Source organism: Sinohyriopsis cumingii, chromosome 17 (genome assembly GCF_028554795.1).
Source record: "Sinohyriopsis cumingii isolate HCF-2022 chromosome 17, ASM2855479v2, whole genome shotgun sequence".
Classification (NCBI taxonomy): Eukaryota; Metazoa; Mollusca; class Bivalvia; order Unionida; family Unionidae; genus Sinohyriopsis; species Sinohyriopsis cumingii.
In genome coordinates this window covers 32,003,814-32,022,922 of record NC_142977.1, presented here as the reverse complement: position 1 = coordinate 32,022,922, position 19,109 = coordinate 32,003,814, and the positions used below count along the sequence as shown (strand labels likewise).

Genomic DNA, 19,109 nt, shown 5'->3' with positions numbered 1-19,109 from the left:
CAGATACAACAAGCAAATACCTTTCCCGCTAGACAAAATCCTCTTTCAGATTGCTTTTCGGAATTTCGACATACCAGTCATGAAGAGAGGGTGTTTTAAAAATGTCGTTTAAAATGAAAACGTAAATTATTTCGATATGAATCATGCATACTTGGGATATGCCTCCTGCCTTTAAAGCACGTGCATTTTCAAAGAAAAGGGATTGATCAACACCTATTGTATTGTTATTATGTAGCCTTTGATGTCATACGTCTTAACATCGCTTCCCTGCTCCTCGAGTTGTAAATAGTTTGGCTTCTGCCCAACGTGTGTTTTACAACATCAACAACAAAAAAACATTTTCTCCAGGTAGACTACGGTATTTGCGTGAGCATTAAACTGCAGGCTTCTTTGATAATAAAGGATACTTGTACTTTATTAGCATGGAAAGCAAAAAAGACGGTAGAGTCTGGAAGAATTCGTGGGACTTATACAGGATATGTTTCAACAAAGAAATAAACAATAACGAATCCTGTACTAAACACGTTGATTGATATTATACTTATTACAGAACTTTACATGTAATAGAGAACATTTAACCCCATGTCGCATTAGCGTAATCTATGTATTTTCTTCGAATGACGCCAATTAAATCAAACGCGTATCGGAATAACGTTCTGTCTATGAAGTCTGGATCTCGTACCCCTGCCACGACGATTTCCCTTATATTACAGAATTACTCGCTACCAATTTGTGAATAAACACGAAGATTTCAGTTACCTCTTGCGCTGAAGGAAATAATTTATGAGGCAGTAAACGATATTAGATCTCAGTTTCAAAAACAAAGATCAAGACCCTTTAGAGATCGGAAATAATACTAATCGAAAATGTAAATGATATTTCACATTTTTATAGTATGCATTCAAACAACAATTATAAACTGGCGTTGCCATTTATAGTATCCTGATGACCAATTTATTTTAAAAAATCTGTTCTACATTAGATCCAGCGTGCATCAAACATTTTGGTTTTTATTTCTATTTCTCATATATATATATATATATATATATATATATATATATATATATATAGGGGGACCCAGAGTGGCCTAGTGGTCTAAAGCGCTGACCATTACGGATCACTGCCATTTCACCTCTGTCTGCGTAGGTTCGAGTCTTGGGCACGGCCAGTGTATATATGTGAGAAAGCTTGACGGTAGCTTCTCGAGGGTCGGTTGTTCTTTCCAGTGTTTTCCCGGATTCTTCCTCCACCATTTATACTGGCCGCCATGTATAGCCTATCTTTTGCTGAAAAAAAAAACCCTATAACAAAAAAATAACAACCATATATATTGCTAGAGAACGAAAATACAGTCGTGTAAGCTTTTGTTTAAATTCGATCGTATGATTCACTAACAATAAGACCGTACTCTTCTTTAGTCCGTATGCCCACTTGTAGCATAAGGCAATGAGAACTGAAAGCTATGAATAATTGATAAATTCCATCCTTTGACATGAGCAAAATGATCAATAAATTGCTTGAAAGAGAGTGAAGTGTACGTGCAATGTGTTAATTTCACTGCTTCTTTTATTACGTTATCGCTTTCGTGATTTCCTAAAAGAAGAAAAAAATTGGCTACTAGAGAGAGCCATACATATAATTGATTTAGTATCTGGAAAAGCACGAGAAACTAATATAAACTGTCTGCCAGGGTTATAATTTTCTCACAAACATAACTCATACCATCTGGAGGTGATTGAAATATGATGTTAGAAAAGTTGTTTGTTTCCGAGGTTAACAATAATGATTAAATTGTTGTTCTTTAACGATAGAGCGCCCTTCTTTATGACGTCTGTCGCAACATACCTTGCAGTAATCTTATTGCATTTCGCTGACACACACACAGACACACATGTATATATATATATATATATATATATATATATATATATATATATATATATATATATATATATATATATATAAAACAAAACTATCTTTACGAGAAATGCAACTAACATTATGTTAGAGATAGGAAATAAAAGAAACTATTTTAGGTCATTTTAACGGAGAATAATTATATTCTTCTAAGTTCATTTGTGACGTTATACCAACTCTAAACAAATATTGTTTCAAGAGGGAATAAGAAAGTGCAAGTAATATTGGAGGATTCTCTGCTTTTGCGTTAGCAACCATCTCCTAATAATTTGAAGTCATTTTTTAAAATATTTATTGCTAACATCGGAATTGTGATTAACATTGAAAAGACAAAAGAGAAAAACATTCCTTCCAAATTCACGCTCAAACAATGCGCTAAATCTGTCAAAAAGATAAGAAAAGAAAACCAAATGAGGAGATCTTTCAATGTTTATTTATTTTTCATACGATTACCGCAAATATAAATATTTATTTGATTTTTTGATTCTATAAATTTTTTTGTACAAAATTCTTCTTTCTATAAGCGACAGTGGAATGAATCCGAAAATCTGCAAGATAAAAAAGGTCAAATTTTAGTTTTTCAAAATATAAAGTTTCCATCTTCACCTATCCCGTGCCGCTTGTTATTTTATTTCTCCTTACAGGTGTCGAGCCCGATGAATAGCCCCATACACCTTGAAAATCCAGAATTCCAAACAAGATGGTACTTCAAATACTTTTTAGGAAAACGTGAGTATCTCTTGAAATCGTTGAGAGATTTTGTTAGAAAATAAATCAATTATTTATAAATGTATTAGTGTATTACGAGATCTTTCTGCGCATCAACATATCCAGACAATCTGTATATATATATATATATATATATATATATATATATATATATATATATATATATATATATATATATATAAGATATAAAGATATTAACAAAGTCTCTACATGGCTCATTATTTTAACAAGGCATGCAATACAATATTTTAATATTGGTTGCGCATTCGATAAAAAAAAATATTTAGCATACATGTAGGATATGCATATGTGCAAACTGGTTGAAATTATTTACTAGCATTTGTAAAATGATTTAGTTTATTGAGATCTTTATTGACATCTTTACTGATATCTTCAACAAAGATTTTGGATCAATACTGTTTAGCGTACTTTATTCTTAACAACAGTCAAATTCATTTCTTTATCTTTAGCTATCTTGTTGAGATCTCAAGATTTTGTTTTCGAACAACAAACCTTAAACAACGCATTAAAGCCATGTTACAGAGATGCCATAAGCCGCTTAGTTACCAATCCCAATCCTATCAAAATACATATCGCAAGATCTTTAACACTTTGAAAATTGCCTAAATTTATAGTTCGCCTAGGAAGTAGTTGGATTTCAAAGCATATGCTTTTATCAAGTCTGGTCATGTTTTCTTTCTGCATGGCTATGATCCGTTTACGGTAACTCGATTTCACATAGCGTGTATTTGGTAATTTCTGTTTATCTAGATGGTAGAAACATTTCTCCAGCTGTTTAAGTTTCTTGATTGACAATTAAAAATGATATCAAAGACTGAGTGACAAATCATGTGTTGTGTAAAGATTGTGCAATGACAAGGACACTTCCTTTTTTTGAAGTGTAAACTATCTGGACGCTTAAGCTACATGAACTTGATTGCATTAATTAATTCATTCATTCATTCATTTACCATTGAAACTGATAATAAAATTTCACCTTCATTCATTCATTTACCATTCAAACTAATAATAAAATTTCACCTTTAAGTCAATTAAAGAAATTGAACAATTTTGCACAAGTATTTTTTTTTTTGGTGCCATTTATCTCTAACAAAAGCATGGTTTTAAACCTCACACGCCGTTATTCCTGGCTTTCAGAGTAACTAATATAACACGCGTGAACATGAGTTGGATTATCTTCCAGGTTATATTGAAATAAAATTTCATATTTCATTTGTTTTTCTTTAATTTGGTCTTTTCTTCTACTTCTCTAATGGAGGATTGAAAATCCTGGAACAAAGATGTACCTTTCCCACATTGACGATTTCTCGAGTATCTTGGCTCTTATCTGATATCATCAGTCTTAATTTTGTGTCCACTTAAATTTTATCATGACGGCGCTCTTGAGTTGTGTCCTTTCTATTCTGACACACTGTTTAATGACTCATTAAGGACCTTAGTTGAATCTATTTCTTGTTGCAGTTCACCAGAACTATGTCGGACTTGACAGCGACAAAGAACCATTCATTCTATCTGTTATCAACACAGATGCAAACAACCACAATGTTCCACAGTACAGAGCCATTCTGTGGACAAAAACTGTGAGTACCAAAGAATGAACGTAGTTAAGGATTCTGTACTCTATATGTTAATATTAGTAATCTAAGTCGTCCAGAGCACTATCTGTAAACTGTTTAATAAAGATGTCGTTCAATACACGGCTTGCATGCGATACTACAGTCTTAAACAAATCTCTCAGAGAAATAAAATCTAGTTTCCTTATTGTTTGGAAAAAATGACTTTGAAAATGTACGCTGATAGTGAGAACTACTAGTCTTAATATAACCAAGAGCTCAAAACATGCTGCAGTATTTAACTTCTTTATTTGAATAGATGAAACTTGGAATGTTTGGTGCGAAACTATACAATATAAAGAATAAGAAACTAAGAAAGTAGAAAACCAAATGGACAAATACAGATTTTGAACGAAAATGAATGATTGCTATTCGTATCACTTCTTTATACCCACAGCTTAATATTACAATCAATAACACTTTAATATGAAGAATTATTTTGGGCATCCTTCTCTAATTCAGCGATTTCAAATTGTTTTAAGTTTTTCATTAGTTTATTTTCTTTATTCGCTTATATCTATAGACGTATTAGGAAAACGATTATCGAAATTCATTGTCATGCAATAACAGAATCTCTCTCTCTCTCTCTCTCTCTCTCTGGTTTGTTGAAGTCACTCAGATATTTATTTTCCAAGTGATGTAAATATACCATAGCCCTTTGCATTCTCTGCTTAAGAGATTTTACCAATTTGGAAAACCGGTTTAGAAAATCTGAGGGGACTCGAATGCCATGTCTATATTCAGACGGGAATAGTGATTGAGTTGCACTTTAGATGCACGAGTGACACTTGTACCTAGTGTGGGTCATGTGCTTCACACACACACACACTCATATATATATATATATATATATATATATATATATATATATATATATATATATATATATATATATATATATATATATATATATATATATATATATATATATATAATTTGAGCTCATATATTTTTTATGAAACATTTGTCATTTTAAATAATAGTTTTATGCTAAATCGAATATTAAACAATATTCATTTTCATGACTAATACTGGTCTGTATACTTGTTTCTTCGTAACTTTAGAATTTCGTCTTATTCAGGGTGCCAAAAGATTATGTCTCCCCTACAACCCCAGCAAGCCTCAAACGGTGAAGGGTATTTTAAGGTAATGATCTCTTTATACAATAGTCTTTGTGCAAATTATAAAATACATCATTGACATCCGATCTGTACCTGTGTTCACATCTCGCAACAAAATTTAAATATATGACTAAAATTGATACTTTTCATAGAACAAATTTGCATCTTGCTACACGTGATACTACTACTACTACTACTACTAATACTAATAATAATAATAACAATAGCCCTTTTGTTTAAAGGATTGCATATTTAGCATTAAAGCTAATTTCTCCTATGGTTCTTAAAAATTTACACAAACTACATACGTATATTGCTCAGTTAAAACTAGTAATACTACATAACACGCTGACAAAATACTAGTTACCGTAATAGAGGACGACACGGTTAATACAGGACAAGAAAAGGAGCGGAAAATATCTGTACACAATAAAATTGGGATGTATGTTTGGATATCACGAACAGTGAGCAAACAATAATCATTATAAAAAAAAGACTTTAATTTTCTGTAATAAATTGAACTTTTGATTTTAACAGGAATATTATTCCATAAGCATGGATCCGATACAGCGATATGTTTACAATAGGATTAGTATTCCTTAATTATGGACCAGGTAAAGCGAGGTATTTAAAATAGGAAGAGCATGGAAAAAAGACAATGTATGAAAATGGAGCATAGTTCGCAGTTATAAATAGCTGGCTTGAAGAGATATGATAGATAATCGTGTACCAAAGATATCGACCGTCCTGTACATTGTTAACGAGAAAAGCATTATATAAAATGTTGGACTTCATTAACTACTTGCAATTTCATGGCACATCATGGCTGAGAATTGTGGAAGATAACACCAGGATTTGAAAATAAACTTATCCATTACTTAGTTATTATTTTTAATGGGATTGCACAGAGCAAATTAGTTTGTTCTTGATTATAAAGGGAGTACACTTACTCGCTCGCTTCTGTCAGTTATTATGCACACGAAGATGTTATTTTGCAACCATCCTCATTCTCTCTTAAGTGTATTTAACATATCCACATTTCTGAATCTAGTAGTTTTCTAGAGAATCAATTCAAAATGATTTTTATATTTTATAAAATACCCAATGTTATGGATGTAATTTGCAACATAATTTTCATTGTAATATATTTTCTGAAAGAAAGATTTCGCTATTAATATAACTGTTACTGTTAGAATGCCATTCTTAATAGTATGAAATTTCGAATTAGTACTGTGTTATGCAATAGTTTTTAATAGAATGCACTATTATTCAGTATCTGCGATTATTATGATCGGTGTCTTCTGGCGTTTCCTTTGTAGTCACTTTGACATTGATCGTGCAGACAAGGGTCCAAAGGAGATTTTCAGCCCCGAGATTCAAAAAGAACTGCTGGTGCTAGAAGAACAAGAAGTGAATAATTTATTTCCATCCCTCTGTAAATCTGTATATATATATATATATATATATATATATATATATATATATATATATATATATATATATATATATATATATATATATCTTTTTGTATGACTGCCTTCCTGACTTTATACATATTTGCATTTCTTCTGAGTAATCTGTCCATTTGTTGTGAATGGAGCAATCTTATTCCAACCCTCAGAAACCATTTTCATCTAAAACTTCAAAGGAATTCGGTGTCAGTTAAACAGAATTATATTACGCCTTGATAAAGAAATGAGAATTATTTCAGCATATTTCATTATGGTTATTTAGCAATGACTGTATGTGTCTTACACGCCACACATAAGTTTTAATCGTCAGTTTACCATACCATTTCCAAGATGTCAGACGTTTACACATAATAATAGGATATAAGAAAGCATTAGATAAAGTACAACAGTGTATTGTGTGTTTCAAGGGCTCAGTGAACTTCAAGTTTGGAGTTATCTTTGCCAAAGAAGGACAAACAAGCGACGATGAATTTTATAGCAACGGTAAGTAACATTCAACACTGAAATGTTTTTTTTTTGTACGAAAGTTTAAACCTCTAAAGGAAACCTCGTACAGATACATCTTTAATAAAGAAGACGCAACTGAGTAATTACGAAGAAATACAAAGTCACATGGTCATAAACAAAGGAGTTAGAATAACATATTATCAGTTTCGATACAAATCGTGGATAAATTGTATTTTTTTAAAAATATGTTCACTGCGAGAGTTTATATTCGTTCTGAGTTAATGAGGAATGGAGAAGTTCAAAAGAAGCCCATTATGTGGTGATTTCATTTCTAAAACCATATGGCACATTTGGGAAAACTTTTTATACAGCTTCTTTACTACGACCTATCTGAGGATTAATATAACTTTTCAATAAACGGACGTTCGTGTGCAATAAATGGATTATAAAATGTGCAAGCGCTCCTGTGTCGTACATGTCGTTCTGATAACCTAAATTATATTAACGAAGTTCTACTTAATTAAAATAATTATTAGAAATTATGCTGCCTAAAAGGAGTTTCTGAAATTATTGCTCTTCAGTCAATAACATATTTGTCACAAAAGTACCCATTTTTATACGTTTCCTTTAATTATAGTGATAACTGAATTAATCTTTAACATATTCAAATATGTGGTGATTACAAGAAATAAGCAGCAAAGTATAATGTTTAATGTGACTACATGCTTTCCTTAGGAAAGGAACGATAATATTTTATCGAGAAATTTATTCATAACGTACATGTAGAAGAATTATAAAATTGTGTCAAATTTCCATTTCAGAACACGGGAATGAGCAGTTTGAAAGTTTCATCAAATTGCTCGGAGATCGGGTGAAGTTGAAAGGATGGGAGAAGTTCAAAGCTGGGCTTGACGTCAAGTGTATGTTTCCGATTATAGAAGTCTGGCAATCTCAGTTTTCAGTTATTTCCACTACATATAAACGTGTTTCTCATCAATAATTTAACCATACAGTTTTAAGCACTATTTAAAGTAAGTGCAAAAACAAATCTGTTTATTTGCCACTATTTAGTTTTATCTATAATTTTCCAATATTAATTATTTTGGAAAGCTTTTGAAATAGGATTAATAAGCTCCGGAAAATTGTTTTTCTTTTCTAAATGCTTTGCATGAATCAAGGTTTTCCATAAACAAAGGAACAGCCTCATTTCCATTTTTTACTTATCCCCAAAGATAGTGGATTATATCGCCTCATCCAATGAACGAATATCAATCTTTGATTGGGTGATAAAAAAGATGACGGCAATGATGATAAGAGTGATCATAGTGTGCACTGCACTTTTATTCAGATGATTTTCTGCCAATTTTGCATACAATGGATATCATCATCAAAAATTGATATGCCATCAGAATTATATGCAAAGGTTCAATGATGGCGAAATAAGCTTGCATATAATCATTTTGTAAAAAATTATTTGGAAACATGTATTGAGTCTCATATCTGATAAAAGGCATATGACATCGGCTACACCAACGGAGGATTTATGAATAGTTGCCACTGGGTATGTTTTGTTTATTGCAGTTCTTTTGCTTTTAAGGAAAATAAGTATCGCCTATCTTCGTGCACATGAAAAGAAGTGATTTTTTGTTTTGTTACAATGATTTCATTTGTCTTCGCAGCTAACACAACAGGTGCAGAATCCATATACACCGTGTATGAGGGCCACGAAATAATGTTTCACATTTCTACAATGTTACCCCACTCCAAAGACAACAAACAACAGGTAAAAAAATGACTGTGCTATACTCTCTACCTATAGGTTGTACATTTTTGCTTAACTTCACTAAATTTTAAAAGAGGTTTGTCTGTAGTCGACAAGACGGACCTCAAACCTGTTGATTATCTGTTTTCACTACGAAATTCGAGAATAATGTACAGTTACTCTCAGCAAGCAGAACAAACATGATACATTATGAACACTGCTTTTTCGCTCGGAATAGGACATTGATAAAAATAACACGATCATTTTTTCGGTTTAAGATGTTTCTTAACCTCTTCACTATGAGAGGATGTGACTACTAAGTAGCTATGACTACAGTCTTAAATATATGGCATGGCTCATCTTTTAATAACTTCTAAGAGTCCATGTTTTTATCAACAACATATCCCTGTCATAAATGCAATAAAATTACACTCTGGGTAACATACATCACGGTTGTGTTGCGAGTGTTTCATGTATTTTGTGTTAGTTTAAATGGTTTAAGCATTGTTTACACGTGCATATATATATCGTGCATAGAGCAAGGCCAGAATGTATGCAACCTTAAGACCCCATTTCTGGACTAGTCCATATTTTGGTGACCAAAATATTTACATTCGGTTGGCACCCGTATGTGCCATATAAACTGGAAATATCTTGTAAATAAATGCATTGAGTTCTTATTCATTTTGGTGAAACATCATGTTAAACTCATATTCGATCTTGTCCGGTTGATATTCTATACCTAAGGTTATTAACTGATGTTGAGTATCGTTCCAAAGTTATTAAATGAGTACTAAGTGTTTTGTTTAATTATTCTTTTCAATTTGTTTCTTTTTAGGTCGAGCGGAAAAGACACATCGGGAATGATATAGTTAACATCGTATTTGTGGAATGTGATCATATGAAGGCTACTTCATTCAAACCATCCATGATGAAGACCCGTTTCACACGTATCCTTGATGACATAATATGAAAATATAGAACACACTCTTAAACATTAAGTAAACATTGTATTTCGTTACTGTGTGGATTCATGAGAGCTATCGGATATACTTTGGTTATGCTGGAAAAACCTCAAAAAAATCCTGAATTATGTCAAGGATCATGAATTTTAGGATCAAACAACCGATACGCATCCCTGCCTACCCACCTACCTACCTACCTACATCCCTGATTCCTACCCACAAAACCGTTTAATTTGCCAGCATACATACATAAATACATACGTACATACATACACACACACACACACACACACGTACGTACGTACATACGTACGTACGTACGTACATACATACATACATACATACATACATACATACATACATACATACATCGTTCTGTAATATAAAACTACATTGTTGCATTGAGCCCATGAGGACAAGTAAAGCACATTCTCCTTGACGATTCGGACAGATATTTTTGCTGTCGTCACGTATAATAAGGAAACATTCAGCTATCGATTGAATGTATTTTCGGAGGAATCGGTCCCTCTATTCGGACCTCCTCTACCTTCACCGCCAGAATTCTACAACCATCAAGAATTCAGAGATTTCCTTCTAGTGAAATGTATGATTTTTAATATCGCATATTATTCGCAATTTCTGTTCGGGGCAAGTTCAATTCTGTAAAAAAAAGACTGACTTAATATTTTAGCATGTATAAGTCTATTCTCTCTCTTTGTACAAAGGTTATATAGTACAGAGCCAGATATACTGCCAGAAACTCAAAGGACGGACAGACAGAAAATCATGTATATGCAAATGGAGAGAGAGAGGATTATGCATGGAAACGTACTGTTTTATAATCATTTTCTCGAAAGTAATTTACTTTGATTAAAATAAATTAGCAATATCCAGTGAGATCTTATCCTTGCATAAAACTGTAAAGCGTCTGCGCACCTATCTCCCCGGTAATCAGGTTTAAATTAATATCGTTATTTCAGGCTAACTGTTCAGCAGCGTTAAATACAGATTAACTGATCTATGTGAAAGGATAAAAGTCTCGCGAGAGTTATTATTCGTACAACGATACCTTCTTTAACGTACGATTTTAATTCATTTTCTTACTAGTATCACACAATCGATACAATTTTGAGAATACATACGAAGTTAATGGCCATGTGATCATCTGTGTATTCTGTTTTTGCAGTGATAAATGGCGAGAAAGCCGCTGTGAATAATCCCGTCTTTACTCAGAAAAGAGAACGAACGTTAGAGATGCTGATCAAAAGCCTTTATCAAGAATATATGCCGGAGGTAAATCAGATGAAACCAAATCAAACATACAGTATAGCTTCAACTAATGCACACTTTAGCCAATTAAGAAACGATGCTTCATGAATTTCATATTTTTTCTTGAAGAAGCATTGCAAGTAAAGTTCATTCACAATTAACCCCATTATCAAAAAGTCCTATCATGTTTAGAATCCTCATTTGTCAAGTTTAGTAGTCTACTTATGCAAAGAAATCTATAGAAACAGTATGTGGGCCAGCATTGCAATATTACCTGAATCCAAAGAAATCTATAGAAACAGTATGTGGGCCAGCATTGCAATATTACCTAAATGCAAATAAATCTATAGAAACAGTATGTGGGCCAGCATTGCAATATTACCAGAATGCAAAGAAATGTATAGAAACAGTATGTGGGCCAGCATTGCAATATTACCAGAATGCAAAGAAATGTATAGAAACAGTATGTGGGCCAGCATTGCAGTATTACCTAAATGCAAAGAAATCTACAGAAACAGTATGTGGGCCAGCATTGCAATATTACCTGAATGCAAAGAAATCTATAGAAACAGTATGTGGGCCAGCATATGCAAAGAAATCTATCGAAACAGTACGTGGGCCAGCATTGCAATGTTACCTGAATGCAAAGAAATCTACAGAAACAGTATGTGGGCCAGCATTTCAATATTACCTGAATGCAAAGAAATCTATAGAAACAGTATGTGGGCCAGCATTGCAATATTACCTGAACCTAATATACATTGTTAACAATACAAAAGGTTTTATTAGGTCATATAAATACCGTATCTACGTTAAATCCATCTACAAATTGCATCGACCCAGCTCTACCGGCGCATTATGCGCCAGCAGATCTGGGTCAATGCAATTTGTTAGGACCAATCAACAGAACAAAATTGAGAGAAAACATAGGCCCTGATCTGCTAGCGCATTTCGCGATGGCTGATCAGGGTCTCTGTTGATTGATTTTAAAGCCAATTTATAAACAAGTATATACGGTTCCGATGTTTGACACAGCCTGTTGCAATGATTAAATGATCACTTAATTTGATACTTAAAAGGTGTATAAAAAAAGGTTATTTGAAACTTTTATTTGTTCAACTCTGACTTGTAAATTAATACATGTTTACGTGTTATGTAACCTTTTTAGCTTCTGCACGTTTGCCTATTCTAACCTATGCTGCATTCTAAATACAAAATGTAAAACCATGAAGCAAAGTAATGATCTAATATATGCAAAATTTGTTTCCATAAACATTTGATGAAGTATTCAATCAACGATGTTTACATAAACGGCATTCTTAAAATCGACGTTCGATTGAAAATGCAACTTTATAGCTATAACAAATGCTATCTTTTCTCGTGATCTTACTGGCACATAAGCAGAAATTAGGTTTTATTGGACCCTAAATGTCTACGAACTACACACACCTTATGTTTCTACAAAATTATTGTTTGCTGCGTTTTCTTCGCAGTCCAGTCACTTGCTAAACTATATTGCTTTTTGGTTCGTCATTACCATCATCCTCATCATCATGATTATCACGATCATCGTTTTCATCTTCGTCTTTAATTCATTCACTTAGTTTGGCAAGAGTCACCTATTACTCTTTCATGAGTCTGGATTTCCTTTTACTAATCTCAATTTACTTGATTTCTACAGAACAACATGTTGAACAGGCGCGCTTTTAGTGACGTCATCCAGGACGTCCATACCTCACGTGGCAAGGAAGAGGCCAGAAGAAGTGAATTTGTTCGAGTGGGACAGGTACACTATATATATATATATATATATATATATATATATATATATATATATATATATATATATATCCCGTCTGGTCTCCAGATTAGAATGTGCAACCTTGTTTTGACATACTATATACGATACTCTCAATCTCTCAATCCCATGTTTTCACAGATGTCACGATTGTGTACGCAAATACCCACAATGCCACGATTGCCTACCTCGCGCCGCCATTTTGCTTCCCCGTCAAATCTTCGTCAACATCACGTATATTCAAGATAAAGTTATAATTTAATCGTTAATAAGGATATTTACTCTATCGAAATGTTACGAGGATAATTCTTGAAATTAAGTGCCCCTAATGCAAGGGAGACAAAATAAAGTTGGAAGTTCCCTGGCTTATATCGGATGACGGAATAGTGAAGTTGAACCGCACATACTATCCTACTCTCAGATAGAAAGCAGTCATTTCTGACAAACAGACAATATTGTGATTACGTTGAACAAAATTAATTTTCTATGGTGACCCCAAAATTGTGATTTTGAAGCAGCATTTCTGGACAGGGTGCTTCGTGATATAGCAAGAATTTTGGAATTAAAATTTCATATTATATGTATCGTGTCAGAACTTTTATGTACAAATACTTTTGTGAAAACAGGTAGTTTTCCAAAAGACAACTGACAAGCCAATTTTAATTAGCACGGTCCAATATTGTATTTGTGGTGATGATATTGATGGACTGAGGATGATATTGTATGAAAGGCGAGAACACTTCAGAGATGTTGGTTCATCTTCAATGTATTACAACTGAAACGTGTACCTAACGGAATATGACTTTGTGTCAAAACAGGGCATTCTTTAAATGCTTTTAGAAATATGAATTATATATTAACGATTATCTTTTTAACTTGAACGATAACCAAATAATTGATTTCAGCCCAGGAAACTTCAAAGTCATACCATTTTTCGGCTTGTTTGGGAATCTATTTGTTCATACATCTTTTTGTTCATGGACGTATTTGTTTCTGAAAGAATAACAAAGATGGCTATTGATATAATTTTTGTTTTATTTTGAAGAAACAAAGGGGGAAAAGTCATGCAATTGGTCACGTGCGGTTGTTATGTCTAACAGAATGTGATGTATTTGGATATCCCTACACAAAATATGAGACTTTCCTTCATAAATATCTGGAGTGAACACTGTTGTTAAGTGCCGGTTTTCGTCGCTAGGGAATCAAATGGCCGATATATAAGTCCACACGTTTGATGATTTCACGAGAAAACATATGTTTAACTACGATTGTGTTAACTAGAATTATAACGACAAAAACTTTCATAAATAAAGCCCAATTCTAACATGCGTGCGAACATAACGCGATCTCTGATTGGTCTAACCGCCAAATTTGAGGCATGCTCCTCAGAGCTCATGCTCCTTCAGATATGTCGGTGCCTTAAGTGTTTTGACCCTTGGGTCAGCTAAACCTAAGTCCATCGTCTCCTCGCTTTAGTACATGTGCATGTTGATTGGATCGTACCATACTTTCCTTATCACCTACTGAAATGCAACCAGAAACGAAGGATAAAGAACCAAAATATGTATAGTGTCTCAGAGGTGCTTCGTTATTCCGTCATCAGTATATTAGACAGTCTGCTGCATTGTACTATGTCACATCGTCAGTCTTTAACTCCATGTAAAAATTTCCTGACTTTTCCTCCCATATATTAGGCACATTTTTCAAATTCTGCCTCACAAACAGAATTGCAGTTATCATAGAGTACGGCTTTTTCTAGGCTGCATTTTACCAATGTCAGGTAACCAACTTGAGAAGCATGAAACATTCGGAACATCCTCGTCTCTTTCCGATGCGAGTCAAATAGCTTCGACTCTGAAAGAGACTCCGGAGTTATTGTAGCGATACGTCCAAAGGAAAGTTTTGGGGCGATGAACACCTGGCTAGATGTGCGAAGAACACAATTCTGCAACACGAAAGGCCTTGAAAATATCACTTGACATTTCAGCTCTGAAATAGCTGCAAATTTATTGTAATGTTGTTCATACCACTTTGTTAGGAACAAGATTGAAAAATCATTCGGTTTTAATTTTCTGCAACTGTTGCTTGCGTTGCCATTAGTAATGACATGTTATCTATTCTTTGTGTCGTTATGAAGGTAGAATGACGTGATAACAACCACGGTCTTCAGGGTAGTTCAGAATATACATTATTTACATACGAGGTTTTCTTTTCCTTAGCTTGCGATAGAAAATGCTTAGGACGTTCCTATTGGAGTATTAATTTTCAGCAGTGAGATGTATATTTTACGTCATTCTGACTTAATGACTCTTTGTTGCATAGTGCGAAGGGAAATTGCATTGTATTTGTCGTTTAAATTCTCTCAGATGTCTTTTGAACTAGATAAAAATTCTATCTCCTAATTATGAGACTGGTCTGGCACAATGATTTGAGCTTCATGTAGCTGTCGCATTTTTAAGTTGTTAAAGAAGTTAGCAACAACAAGACCAATCGATAATTCCGACACGCTCTGTAGCAGGCTTGACTCCTGGTTCCAGTAGGGGTAAATATTTGGTTTACTAAGGTCTTATCCTTCATCTTGCATTACAAGTGTCTAATTTTCGTCATCATAGAATTTCTCAAAATTAATCTTGGAAATTCTTGGGAGTACATTTCGACAGGTCATTGGCTATAAATATTTAGTTTTAAAACAAAAAGAGCAGGCTGGGAGGATTTTCTTCACAATCAATGACAAAGATCTAAACGGATAAACACTGAATCAGTCAAGTGCACGAATGAGCCAGATAGCGGTGTTTGATTGATTGAATGCCAAGGATTACGTCATGTCGAAATTACGAAATTATCAATTATAGTAAAGTAAAAACTATTAATTATACAATTATAAATTTAGTTGTAAATCTTTTATTCACTCCGGCGTTTAATCATTGTCCAACACAGATAAATGACACACACACACACACACACATACATATATATATATATATATATATATATATATATATATATATATATATATATATATATAAGTTCGGGTGAAAAAACAACAACAACAATAATAATAATAATAATAATAATAATGTAAATCTCACATTCATGAAAGAACATGTTTCTATCAGAAAACTAGAATATATAGCTTCAAAGCGTGTATTAACCATATTCAATTATTGTTACAGTATATATTCCTTACCGTATTCTGAAACAATTTACTAAATTAGTTCGTTATAAAATGTTAGACAGAATGTGTTAAGTAATTATTTCTAGGATTATATTGTTTCTGTTTGAAAAAAGACCCTGAAACTGAAGACAATCATCAAGGGAAATGCACCGACAAGCCAATATACAACAGGGCTTTTGAAGAGAGAGGTGAGTCCGATTACTTATTCTCCAAGCGTTGGAAAACTATACAAGGCTGACACAAGTAATAAATTATTCTTTAAGTACGTATCATCTTTCTCGTTTTGTCATATTAACTAAAAGCTAATGGTTCGATTTCTGATACAGTTTATGGTATATTTTATCAAATGGTATGTTATATCAAATGATATGTTATATAAAGCTGAAGATGAGATAGACTGAATATAATTGATAAGAAAAAATGTATAATATAAAAACGTATATTAAACAGACAGTAAAGTTTCATTTTTACTAAGGTATTAATTCCTTTTAAATAATAAGTTATTTTTTGTTTTGGGTATTTTACTGAAATAAGTGTGCATGGTCCAAATTCATATTCACGTGGCCTCTTTACATTAAGGCCCCTAACGATGTCATATGTAAACATCTTTTCTCCTTAGTAATACCGTCAAGCTAATAAAGTATTGTTTCATGAATTGGAGGAAGAAATAGTTATATTGTGTTATCAGGTCATACAGTGATGGGAAGAATTATAGAATGTAAGCTTCCCATTTTAAAATTAGTCTAACAACATTTGGGTTGGTGTGTGGGTGCATGTATGTGTGTATGTGTAAATTTTCCTTGTAAATAGCGAAGAAATTTAAAGTCATTATATGACGATAAAAATCAGATCTAATTGTGTGCGTGATGAATCATTATCAAAGAAATTGTATAACCCATTCATAATATATTTTACCCATAACATTCCAAAGATAAATCTTGATCTGACGAAACATGTTTGACTCATTGTGTCCACATCACTCCATCGATCAACCTCTAGGCCTCAACAATATTGGCTTAAGAGTTATCTATTATAACGTTCAGAAATCTTCTAGTTACCGGTACTCGGATTCTTAATGATACCGCTGATTAAATTGTTTGCTGTAATATGAAAGAAAAGTTAGTTATCTTAATGACACACAGGGACCCCACCACACCCCTGAACACCACCACTTCAAGCAAGGTGGATCGACAGGCTGGATCCACCACAATTATCACTAGCATTTAATGTGTATCTCGTTCTTCTCGTCTAAATGTTGTGTTGATGTGGATTTAACACTTTTTATCACAGAAATGTATCATACATGCAAAAAAAAAAAAATTGAATCGATGGCCTGATGCATTTTGTCTCTTTCGACCAGATCTCACGTGACTCCGTGAGATCTTCGCACTACTTGTATCAGGTGAATGTCTGTATCAAGGATTTTAACGCTCATAACGAGGCTTAATAAAAGTAGGCTACAGTCACTCCTTGACTGACCGGTTAGCCAGATAGAGGCATGAGGAGCAGAGGTTAGATGGTTAAAATCATGCCCTCGAAACTCACAAACCACTTTCCTGCTTGTTAAGCACCCCCACCCACCACCACCCCAATAATCCCCAATCCTCCTATGATTTATCACAATTTCAAATAAGGATACGTCTTAAACTATGTGATTGCACAATTTTCATATTGTTGCTGTTGCTGACTGAAAACTAAATATATGTAGGTAATGCAACTTTTCGCTTCTGCACCAGAGTACACATGCAAGTGCACGCGCGAGAGGCATGACCCGCATTTGTACCAATTTATTCGATCAACTACAAGGTACATCATAAAAATGTTTAAATTTACCTCCGAGACACAAATGGTGCTAATGGAATTTACAATGTATGGATGGTATACCTTGAAAATAGTAACAATCTGTACTATACTTCTGATTGAAGGATACTGTGATACAACGATGATAAAGCGTAGGAATAAAGGAGGGTACTGTGAGAAATTGCTTGAAAATGGCGGATATATCAGTCAGATATTGAAGTATGGAAAGTAAAATGGTACCTTACGAAAAACCCCTTAACAGATGTTTTATGAAATTAATCTCAACAAATTCAGCGAATATTTTCTGTGATTTGTTTTGTTGATTTCTTTTAATACTACGTTTAACTTCGAAAATGAAAATTGATGAATATTGCCGAATAGAGGATGATCTAAATCGATGAATGAACTTAATATTCCAATTGATGAAGTCCTTTGATGCCACTGAATAAATAATGTACATGTGTGAGCGAGTCCGGCTTCTGTACCACTTCTTAAGTGGTTCATGTGTTCAATGGACGAAAGGCCAGGTATCTCATGACTTTACAAACAGCGATCATCATATATATAAAATTATCCAATCTTCATTCTTGTTATGTTTTAGCCATGGGAACCTCAACTCTGCTACACCGATGTCCAGTCTCCTATATCAGCAGCTGACTCTTGGGGTATGGAGACAAATTAAGACGTTCATTACTAATGGTATCACTGATTGTTTGACTCGTTTACTGACCTTAATCACTACTAACAGTATCACTGATTGGTAGACTCGTTTACAGACTTTTTTTATTATTAACAGTATCACTGATTAATGGTTAACCCATTTACTGACCTATTTCAATAGCTAACGGTATAATTAATTGGTTGACTTATTTACTGACCTATTTCATTACTAACAGTATCATTGATTGGTTGACTCATTTACTGACCTATGTCATTACTAACAGTATCACTGATTGGTATACTCATTTACTGACCTATTTCATTACTAACATTATCAATGATTGGCTTACTCATTTACTG

The 19,109-nt window shown here is 33.4% G+C and overlaps 1 protein-coding gene across 1 annotated transcript in view; it reads left to right on the top strand.

The window, feature by feature from the left end:
* LOC149778364 (GTPase-activating Rap/Ran-GAP domain-like protein 3) overlaps positions 1–19,109 on the top strand; it is a 127,354-nt gene that overhangs the window by 69,936 nt on the left and 38,309 nt on the right. The window contains exons 4-16 of the mRNA XM_089939187.1: positions 2,562–2,646; positions 4,129–4,247; positions 5,362–5,426; positions 6,721–6,811; positions 7,281–7,356; positions 8,142–8,240; positions 9,000–9,103; positions 9,921–10,032; positions 10,499–10,651; positions 11,234–11,340; positions 12,998–13,102; positions 16,403–16,477; positions 18,691–18,754. Coding sequence (XP_089795313.1) covers positions 2,562–2,646; positions 4,129–4,247; positions 5,362–5,426; positions 6,721–6,811; positions 7,281–7,356; positions 8,142–8,240; positions 9,000–9,103; positions 9,921–10,032; positions 10,499–10,651; positions 11,234–11,340; positions 12,998–13,102; positions 16,403–16,477; positions 18,691–18,754 — 1,255 coding nt within the window. The remainder of the gene's footprint in view (positions 1–2,561; positions 2,647–4,128; positions 4,248–5,361; positions 5,427–6,720; positions 6,812–7,280; positions 7,357–8,141; positions 8,241–8,999; positions 9,104–9,920; positions 10,033–10,498; positions 10,652–11,233; positions 11,341–12,997; positions 13,103–16,402; positions 16,478–18,690; positions 18,755–19,109) is intronic.